Source organism: Microtus ochrogaster, unplaced genomic scaffold (assembly GCF_000317375.1).
Source record: "Microtus ochrogaster isolate Prairie Vole_2 unplaced genomic scaffold, MicOch1.0 UNK87, whole genome shotgun sequence".
Lineage (NCBI taxonomy): Eukaryota > Metazoa > Chordata > Mammalia > Rodentia > Cricetidae > Microtus > Microtus ochrogaster.
In genome coordinates, this window is record NW_004949185.1 from 241,389 (window position 1) to 252,031 (window position 10,643).

Genomic DNA, 10,643 nt, shown 5'->3' on the forward strand with positions numbered 1-10,643 from the left:
CTGCTCCTAACTGGAAGTAATTTCTAATAAAATCTGATAGGTGAAAAGACACGATAGTGTGTTTATGTGCTTGCAACTGTATGTGACGTTATCAAGTGAAATAAATATGGGTTCATTCTGAGGCGGATGTGAGTTAAACCCCACAGAGCAGCTTGGTGGCATATGTGGTAAAGTCTAAGATTTATTTGTGTCCATGTAAGTGTGTGTGTTATGTGTATGTGCATGCACACCCATGTAGACATTCTGTCAGAGACTAGAAGAGTACAAATGAGGTCCCCTAGAGTTACAGGCAGTTTCAAGCTACCCATTGTGAGTGCTGGGAACCAAGCTCAGGTCCTCTGAAGGGAAGCAAGCATTCTTAACCACTGAGTTATCTCTCTGACCCCTAGAAGATAGTCCTAATTCAGCACGCCTGCTTCTAACACATACACATTGAGAATCTGTATTCAGGACAAAGGTGAGAGAACACATCCTGTTCCGTTGCCTCCCTGTAATGAAAGCTAGGCTGTTGTTGCCGGAGTAGCTGCAGATCAGGACTGCCAAGCTTGTGAGGCCCACAGCTTTTACCTATATCCCAGCCGTTCTTCAGCCTGAGCAGTGCTTCTCGGTCCCTGTCCATCTCCTCTTCTCTTCTGAGTTGATGCCTCCCTGTCAGTCACAAGGACTTGGGACTCCTTCACTGGGGAGGCCCCTTCTAGGAAGGCATAGAGGGGGATGTGCTGATAACCCTCAGAAGGTGGTGTGGCTGCTGTTTGAGTCCTACCTCTCAAGAAAGGGTGTGCTGCTATCAAGAGCATGTTTCAAATCTTAAGCAACTGATTTACTAGAAGGTATCTGGAACATGATCCTGGGGCGGAAAAAAAACCTATTTTCTATCAACACTAAGAACAATTCCCGTCTCTCTCAAAGGGAAGAAGAATTTATTCTGGAGCCAAATATGAGCGATCTTGTATTGAAACACAGATTTAGGTACCCCAAATTTTATGTTTCAACTTAGAATCAGTTTCATGAAGCTTTTATAGACTAGCAGAAGAAGGCCTTAGAGCAGGGCAGTTTTCAAGACTGTGGTAGAAACGTGAGATAGGTGGTCACAGCCAAGGAGAGCAGTCACAGCTGTGGCCTGGATGCCGTCTGATATTAAATTAATCACAGGCTGCCGGGTCCAGCACAGAGGTGGGCTGCAGCAGTCCAGCTCCCTCCCAGGAATTCTCAGCCCATCAGAAGCTGTTAGGCAGGAGGATCCCAAGTTCAAGGCCAGCTTGTGCTATATTACAAGACCCTATTTGGGGAAAAAAAAATAGAAACAGCAACCAAAATAAGTTCAGCCCTGAAATTTAAATATAAACTTTGCATCAGCTCATTAAACTGTTACTGATTCTGATAGTTTCCTCTGTTCGCTTTATTAGGTAATGTGCCACAATTATTAATGATGAAATCTTTGGCTTTCTAATATTTGTACTTTAACAAACTGTGTAAGAGAAACATCAGAGAAGAAAATAGCAAAAGTATCCCTGATATCCGTAACAGTGCATATCATCACATCATTGAGTTCTTGAACCTTGAATGTATTTTATTAACATAGAAAAGGTTAATTTAGGTCTTAAAAAGTCAGGTGTTGATTGTTTTAAATCTTCCCACTGACTGGGACTAACAAGTCCTCCGTCGGGAGTGTGCAGGTTTCAGTACAGTTTCCTTACAGGAAGAAAATCAAGACTACTGCTAGAGCCTTCCCAGTGACATGGAAGTCTGTACTGAGCCTGGTGGGTCTGGGAGAGACTCCCTCTTGCCCCCTGGTCCTGACCACATCCTCCCTTGTTCTCAGAGACTAGTGGAGAGCCGCAGACAGCAAATCCTAAAGGAATTTGAAGAACTCCACAGGAGGCTGGATGAAGAACAGCAGGCACTTTTTTCCCAACTGGAAGAAGAAGAGCAGGACATTCTACAGAGACTTCGAGAAAATGCTGCTCACCTTGGGGGCAAGCGTCGGGACGTGGCCCACTTAGCTGCTGAGGTGGAGGGCAAGTGCTTACAGTCGGGCTTCGAAATGCTTAAGGTTCGACCTTTGCTCCAATGTAGTTCTTGGTCAAATGCAGACTAGCTTTGTAAGGGCCATGCAGTCAGCCTGGGTGCGTCCTTTCTTACTCTACTTCCCAAAGCCTAGACTGCTCTTCCAGATATATCCTTTTAGAACTTACATGCCTGGAGCTAGTGAGTTGGCTCAGTGGTTAAGAGCACTTGCTTCTCTTGGACGGGAGCCAGGTTTAGTTCTCAGCACCCTCGTGGAAGCTTATAACACTCTGTAACTGGAGCTCCGGGGGCTCCAAGGCATTGCTTACACATGGTGCACATACGTACACACAAGCACGACACTCATACATATAAAATAAATCTTTTTTCTTTTTAAGTACCTGGAGGGACAGCCGTGGGTGCTGAGAACCAAACTCTTACATTTCTGGTTGTGAGCCTAGCCTCTAATGGCTGAGCCATCCCTCCTGACCAAAATAAATCTTTTTTTTTAATGTATATAATTTGTGCCCCCTAAAACAGAATCCTTTTCAGAAGACAGAAGTCCATCCTACTTAGTGATGAACTGTGCATTCGAGTTTTAGTGAATACCGTTGCCCTTACTTTCCTGTCCTAGAACTTAATTTACCTAGTGCTAAAGCAGGTTGTAGGAGCCTAATTTAAAGGGTGCTCAGAATGAATTGATATGAATTAGAGCTTATTAGCCAGTGCTAGACAGGGATGTCCAGACCACAGTGGGAAGCATCCTGTGCCACCAGTCTGGAGCTGTCTGTACTGATTCTCAGTGATGCTGAGGTCTGTTCTTACAGAGAGCCTCCAGTGTCTGTGACGAGGAAGACACATGGTCAGGGACTATTAGGAAGTGGTGTTAATTATCAAGCTTTGTTATGACCAGCGGTTGAAACTGGGCATTCCATGAGAAACACACACTTAAGCCCATCTGAAGCTTGTCCCTTGGGCCCTCCGTTTGCCTAGCGCCTGGTTGGAAGAAAGGAGGGAGAACCTTTTTGCCTTCGTGACCCATGAATTCTAGGACCAATCTTACTTTCTTTTCTCTTTTCTTCTAGGATGTGAAAAGTACCCTGGAAAAGTAAGTGATTCTGTCTCTCTGAGTTAGGTCTTGACTTAGAGGAGGCTACGGGTTTAGTAATGCCTTGTCGGAAGTAGGAAAGGGAAGTCGTGTCTGAGTGAGAGAGGAGCAGGATGAATCATGGAGGGTGATAACGCTTCACCTCCCTCGTGATATCAGGTCATATTTGGTCGTACAGTGACGGTGGGGAGCCGAGCTGTGTTCAAACAAGACGGCGGAAGGGGCTGGACGCACAGGAGTACCAGTGGCGGGGGGTGGGGGGGGACTGTCCATTTGCATGGGATGTAAGAATATTCCAGGGAAGTCTTCAGGCTCATACTCATGATACAGACCTGCCAAGGGAGCCACATAGCTCTTAGGGAGGAAGGAAAGTGAGAGGGGTCTGGTCTTTTTTTACCTTTCTCTAAGATGACACCACTCACATACTCAGTTGGCTGGAGCTCCCCCTGATGGTATTCTGGCTTTCTTTATCACCCATCCCTCCTAGATGTGAGAAGGTGAAGACCATGGAGGTGACTTCAGTATCTATAGAGCTGGAAAAGAACTTCAGCAGTTTCCCCCGGCAGTACTTTGCCCTAAGGAAAATCCTTAAGCAGCTAATTGGTGAGTTGTTCCCAGGAGGAAACTGGTATAGGGCATGCAAAGGAGTGGAAGGTTAAGATCCTTCCAGTGGGCTGCATTTTTCTCATGCCCATCCCACCTGTCCATCTCAACCTTAAACCATAGAGTTCAGAGAAAAAAAAACTAAGGTTCTGCACTGTATAGGACCTAGAGATATTAAAGGATTCCTAACTCAGGTGGAGTGAGCCAGGAAAGCGAAAGGGGATATCATTAATATTCGTGTAGTGAAAAGCAGTCGCAAAGCCAGACTTTACAGGATTCAAGTTCATGCTCACCCTGTCCCCAGCTACCACAGCTCACTCCCTCAGACAGTGCCTTTCTTTTCTTCCGTACTCGCCCGCCGAGTTCTGGGGGCCTTTGTATAGGTAGGCTAGGAGAGCGAGGCAGGGACGTTTAGTTGACTCGCCCGCCGTGTTCTGGGAACCTTGCGTAGGTAGGCGAGGAGAGCGAGGCAGGAACGTTTAGCTGTTCCCATCCTCATCTAGCTCCCCACTCTGGCTTCTCCCGCCAGCGGATGTGACCCTGGACCCTGAGACAGCGCATCCTAACCTCGTCCTGTCAGAGGATCGGAAGAGTGTCAAGTTTGTGGAGACAAGACTCCGAGACCTCCCTGACACGCCCCAGCGTTTCACTTTCTACCCTTGTGTCTTGGCTACTGAAGGCTTCACCTCTGGTCGACACTACTGGGAGGTGGAGGTGGGCGACAAGACCCACTGGGCAGTGGGAGTGTGCCGGGACTCTGTGAGCAGAAAGGGCGAACTGACTCCACTCCCCGAGACCGGCTACTGGCGCATCCGGCTGTGGAACGGGGACAAGTACGCAGCCACCACCACACCTTTCACCCCTTTGCACATCAAGGTGAAACCTAAGCGGGTGGGCATCTTCCTAGACTATGAGGCTGGCACACTGTCTTTCTACAACGTCACAGACCGCTCACATATCTTCACCTTCACTGATACTTTTACTGAAAAACTCTGGCCCCTCTTCTACCCAGGGATCCGGGCTGGTCGGAAGAATGCTGCACCTCTTACCATCAGGCCCCCGACAGACTGGGAGTGACAGGAGACTGAGCGTAGTTGGGGTGAGGCAGGGTCAAGAGTGATGGGTCTTCCTTACTGTGACCTGCTGGAATGTCTTGACGTGTACGTGGTTCCAGTCCTGAGCCATCTTGAGAAACCACCTGGTCTCTGGGATGGTTTGTGTGAAGACAGGACTGGGCTGCGTGGCAGAGCACAGAGGAGTGTCCCTGCTTACTGTAGCGGGAGAACAGGCTCCCAGGGGATCGTGATCCGTGTCCAGCGGGTTTCTTGTTGCACAAGGACAGGTTGGGAAAGAAGAGGCTTTCTAGAAACAGAAAGTCTATATGAAACGGTCTTAACTTGCTTAAAATGCAGGAAACAGAAACCTTTAAAAGGCTTCTGTGATTCAGAGTAGCCTTGTTCCTTGTGGGAGCGCATAGGGATCTGTGTACCTCTGTGTCGGAAAGATGACTGACAATTGCTGTCGTCAGTCTAGAAGCTGAGAGACTTTTGAGGGCAGAGACTGGACATTAAAGTGAGGAGGAGGATCAGGGAAGAGGCTAAAGGGATATTTCTAGGAATGATTGAAGGAGATGGGGATTTCTTTTGTTTTCTCTTCTTAGGTTAATGTTACCGTTACCCATAGGTTTAGCCAGAGGTTGGAATTTGGGGAGAAAGATAAGGTGGGCAGAAAGGAGAACCAGGTCTCAACCCTGGTTATTCCTGTCCCCGCAGTTGGTTGTCTCCAAGAAGTAGGCTCACCTTTCTCCCTTCTGGAGGTGAGATGGAAACGGCCCTGCGGGACACACGCTTACCCCTGCACTGTTTTCCCAAGGGAACGTGGAGAGGAGTCAGATATTAGAGGAAAGAGAAGGGTCTATCCAAAGCCCTGGCCTTAAAGAATGTTAAAAGTAGTTATTCCCAAGTTGTTTGCCTTGTCCACTGGCTCAGGTGTCTGAGCCAGAAGGAAGAACAGTCATGGAGTCTTTCTCACCCCGCGAGAACAGGGTAGAAGAGGGTGGTTTGTGTAGCAAAGGGTCAGATAGACAGCTTTGCTCTGTTGCTGTCCTTCACCCTTTGACGTTCCCTTGTTCAGAGAATGGAAACCATTTTAAGTTAGGCCAAAATAAAAGCCAATAGGGTACATACATTGTCACAAAAGGTAATGTGATGCATGCCAAACCAAACAACCTGGATTTTCTGCTGCTTGGGTATCTTTGTAGAAGACAGACGAGAAGCTGCACTGGGGGCCTTCGGTTCTCCTCCCACCTCAACAGGACTTTGTCCACTCTCTTCTTACCTTTGTGCCTTGACTGTGGTTCTTTGTGGCAAGATAATTTGGTTGGTCAAAATATGGAACAAAGGATCCACTGACGTGACCTCTGAGTTTGTGTGGTAATTTGGCAGTGGTCTTATGTGAAAAATCACTGGGTATGAAAAATACATGTTCTTGGGTCTCACCCTCCGTCCTTAATGGAGTTTTGGGTGGGCCTGGGGTCTACATTTTAACACACTCCTCTCATTTGACTCTGAAGGCCCTTGGAAACCACCGCCCAGGGTACGTTTCAGCTAATGGCCTTATTGTGAGCTGGAAGCCTGGCTCTCCATCCATCCTGGCAGGAGTCTTGAGACAGGAAGACATCTGTGACTCCCTGGACTTGTCCTGAGGAGACAGGCCATAGAAACTGTCCACATGGCCTGTTCTGTAACAGCGGGCATCTTCTTTACTAAGTAAAGTGGGAGAGAGCCGTGCCTCCTGAGGGCTAGGAGCTAAGTCCTCCCTCGTAATACGATATAATCTTTTCTACCTTAAGCCCCACAGGCATCAATGCTTTTTGTTCCATTTTTTTTTTTAAGATTTATTTATTATGTATGCAGTGGGTTGCCTGCAGGCCAGAAGAGGGCACCAGATCTCATTACAGATGTTTGTGAGTCACCATGTGGTTGCCCGGAATTGAACTCAGGACCTCTGGAAGAGCAGGCAGAGTGCTCTTAACCCCTGAGCTATCTCTCCAACCATATTTTATTTTATTTTTGATTTTTCGAGACAGGGTTTCTCTGTGTATCTCTGGCCATCCTAGAACTCACTCTGTAGACCAGGCTGGCCTTAAACTCACAGAGATCTACCTGCCTCTGCCTCCCAAGTGCTGGGATTAAACTTTAATCTCAGCAGGATGGCAAAAGGATACCAGATCTCATTACAGATGGTCGTGAGCCACCATGTAGTTGCTGGTAATTGAACTCGGGACCTCTGGAAGAGCAGCCAGTGCTCTTAATTGCTGAGCCATCTCTCCAGCCCCTACTTTTTGGTTTTGAGTCAGGGTCTGGCCATGTAGCCAGTTCAGACTCATATGTAATTTATAGCAATCCTACCTCAACCTCCCAAGTGCTGGTATAACAAAAATATAACGCGAAGCTAGACATTGCCTGTTTTGTTGTTCCAGATGTCTGTTTGGCTTCAGGAGGGCAAGAAAGTCTAGCCTGGTATCTACTGCACACACAATCCTCTCCATACATAAAGAATACGTTTGTCCTGAAAATGTTTCGCTATTTTAAGATCCTTAGCCGCGCTGGGCCCTACCTAATAAATAGATAAAGAGTACCAAACTAGGACCGCCTCCCAGGGAAGAACGCACAGGACGGGTGAGGTTGTCCGGTATCGGACAAGGGCCTCTATGGGGCCCGACCCGAAACTACAGTTCCCAGCAGGCCTTGCACGTGCCCAAGGCGGGACATCCGGAAGAGGGGCAGACGCTCATGGCGGGCCCAGTGAAGGACCGGGAGGCCTTCCAGAGACTCAGCTTTCTGTACCAGGTAAGACGGCGGGGTCCCGGTGGGCAGCAGTCCGGTGCTGCGGCCGCAGCGTGACCCGGGTGGCCGTCTCTGTCCCCAGGCTGCACACTGCGTCCTCTCGCAGAACCCGGAGAACCAGGCACTGGCGAGGTTTTACTGCCACACGGAGAAGACCATCGCGAAGCGGCTGGTCCTGCGGCAGTAAGGCACGGGCCGGCGGGAGGAACCAGGGGCGCGGGCGTGCGGGTGCCCACTGCCTCTCCTCCTCACCCAGGGACCCCTCGGTGAAGAGGACGCTCTGTCGCGGCTGCTCCTCTCTCCTCATCCCTGGCCTCACCTGCACCCAGCGCCAGAGACGTGAGTGCTGCCTCAGGGCACCGTGGTGGGCAGCAGCCCCTTCCCCTGGAGGGGGAGGCTTTCGCTAGCTGATTTGGACTACGCGACACTCTGTATTTAATCAAAATTAACCCTATTTACTTAAATTATTTAATCTCTAAGATTCATTAAAACCGACTGAGTGGGTTGTGGTGGTTCACGCCTTTAATCCCAGCTCTTGGAAGGTAGCAGCAGGTGGTCTCCACGAGTTCAAGGCCATCCAGATCTACACAAGCCAGACCAGCCAGGGCTGCTTAGTGAGACCCTGTCTCAAACAAAACACAACCTCTCTTTGGTTTTGGTTTTGCTGTTTTTGGGACACAGGGTCACTGCAGCCGAAATTGGCGTCTCCTGCCTCAGCATCCCTTGTGTTAGGGATTACAAGCGTGGGACAACACACACACACACAGCTACTAGAGTAGTATTTTTAAATGCTTGCATTGGAAGAGAGTGGATTGCTAAGTTACTTCTACTAGTGGCAGGGACGTAAGTATGTCATGATAGACAGAGTCAGACAGAAACTCAAGACATTGGTTAGGATTCGCACGTGCGTACACACACACACACACACACACACACACAAGCTTGCTTCCCGTCAAGGGGCTCGGGAGATGGTTCAGTGGCTAAGGTGTTTGATATGCAAGTATGAGGACCCAGCACCCATGTGATAGCCCCCCTTGGGGCCAGGTGAGGACGCAGAGTCTAACTGAGAACATCCGACTCCACGTTCGGTGAGAGACCCTGTCTCAAGGATATGGTGGAACGTAGTAAAGGAAGATGCCCCAAACTAGAGTTCAGTCCTCCACACACAACACCCACACGAGTGCGCCTGTGTCCACACACATGCACATGTACAGAATATAAATACTAAGTATAAATAAGGAATTTTGAAAAGAGAATCTGTGATATAAGAAAATGAATGACCAGAAGGCTGGGATGTGAGGTAGGTAGGGTGGAGAAAATGTGAGACTGGAGGGGGAAGCTAGACCTTGTTAAGGGCAGTGGTGGCGCACGTCTCTAATCCCAGCACTCGGGGAGGTAGAGGCAGGAGGATCTCTGAGTTCGAGGATAGCTAGTGTGGTCTACAGAGCAACTTCCCAGACAGCCAAGGCTATACAGAGAAACCCTGTCTCAAAAAAAAAAAAAAGAGTTTGAACGTCATCTTAGCGTTCCAAGGAATTGATGCTCATGCAGGGCCTCCCATACATATCAAATTTGCAATCCAAATGCAGGTGGGATAGAATTCCTATTGGCAGTGGAAGAAAACAGCAAGCAAGACTTTTTTCTCAGAAGCGTGGACACTCTCTTATTTCCCCCCACTTAAACCCCAGGCCTGAAGGGACAGCGCTGGACGGTACAGACCTGCCTGACGTGCCAGCGTAGCCAGCGGTTCCTCAATGACCCCAAGCATCTGCTCTGGGGTGACCGGCCTGAGGCCCAGCTGGAGAATCAGGCAGGTGAGCGGTGGCAGTGAGGGAGTCCCGAAAAAGGACAATGGAGGGTTGAAAAGCAAGGTGGGTGAGCCTGATGTGTGTAAGGGGCGCCACAGTCTTGGGAAACTAATTCTCTGATTCTCCTCCATCATCTAGATTTCAGAGCATCAGAGCCCCTGCCAAACGCAGCCCACCTCCCTAAGGAGAACAAGCAGCCTCAGGCTTCAGACACCAATGACAAATTCACCATTTCCCAGATAAATAAAGATTGAATTTTGTTTGGCTTTCTGTCTGTTCTGTGGTATTTCAACTGGTTTTATTATTTTCCTCTTTTTGGGGGAGGGGAGTGCAAGGCGGGGCGGGTTGTCATTGGTAACCTCCTTACATCTCCATACTCCACCATCCTTCCCGGTTTCCATTCACCACTAGGTCCCCTAAGCAGCCCTTTTCACCCCTGCATCTTCAATACAGTGATATATCTGGAAATTCCTTACATGCTCGTGTACCTTCTTAGTGGATTCCATGTTGAGATGGGGAGGCAGATGGTTCATATCCTCTGGGCGTTCGCGAACTTAGCCCTTCCCACGTCTCAGAGTTGTCCTCTGTAGAATCATAATCTAAATGGCTCAGGTCCGGACTAACAGGGAAAGGTGGTAAGCATGGCCGGCTTGCTCATATCGGCTCCACAGTAACTCAGCTGTCTTGTCTGATGTCTGCAGAGAGGCTACTCAAGGACACAATCTGTGAACTGACTTCTTTGCTGGCCGCAGACTATCATGGTCCCCCAGACATACAGAAACAAAATTCACTAGCATGGGAGTGAAGTTTTCTTCCCTTTTACCTTTAGCCCTGTGTTGCATTTACCTATGAACGCAGCTTTTAAAAATCTCTTTTTTTCTTTCAAGATAGAGTTTCTTTGTTTAGCCATGGCTGTCCTGGAGGTCACTCTGTAGACCAGGCTGGCCTTGATTTTTTTTGTTTTGTTTTGTTTTTCGAGGCAAGGTTTCTCTGAAGCTTTGGTGCCTGTCCTGGAACTAGCTGTTGTAGACCAGGCTGGCCTCGAACTCACAGAGATTCTCTTATCTCTGCCTTGGAATGCTGGGATTAAAGATATTGGGGCTGGAGAGATGGCTCAGTGGTTAAGAGCATTACCTGCTCTTCCAAAGGTCCTGAGTTCAATTCCCAGCAACCACATGGTGGCTCACAACCATCTGTAATGAGATCTGGTGCCCTCTTCTGGCCTTCAAGCATACACACAGACAGAAGTTGTATACATAATAAATAAAT

The 10,643-nt window shown here is 48.6% G+C and overlaps 1 protein-coding gene across 7 annotated transcripts in view; it reads left to right on the forward strand.

The window, feature by feature from the left end:
- The window catches only part of LOC101986833 (E3 ubiquitin-protein ligase TRIM39), a 112,984-nt gene extending 103,344 nt beyond the window's left edge, over positions 1-9,640 (forward strand). For 2 of the 7 annotated variants that reach the window (XM_026777841.1, XM_026777840.1), the window contains exons 4-7: positions 1,823-2,053; positions 3,093-3,115; positions 3,603-3,718; positions 4,248-5,903. In XM_026777841.1, coding sequence (XP_026633642.1) covers positions 1,823-2,053; positions 3,093-3,115; positions 3,603-3,718; positions 4,248-4,795 — 918 coding nt within the window. In that variant the 3' untranslated portion in view covers positions 4,796-5,903. Of the gene's footprint in view, positions 1-1,822; positions 2,054-3,092; positions 3,116-3,602; positions 3,719-4,221; positions 5,904-7,491; positions 7,570-7,648; positions 7,750-7,822; positions 7,906-9,254; positions 9,381-9,512 lie in introns of those variants that run through there. The other 5 variants (XM_005370722.3, XM_005370721.2, XM_026777842.1 and 2 more) reach the window with 5 other exon arrangements.
- Positions 9,641-10,643: the final 1,003 nt, after the last annotated feature.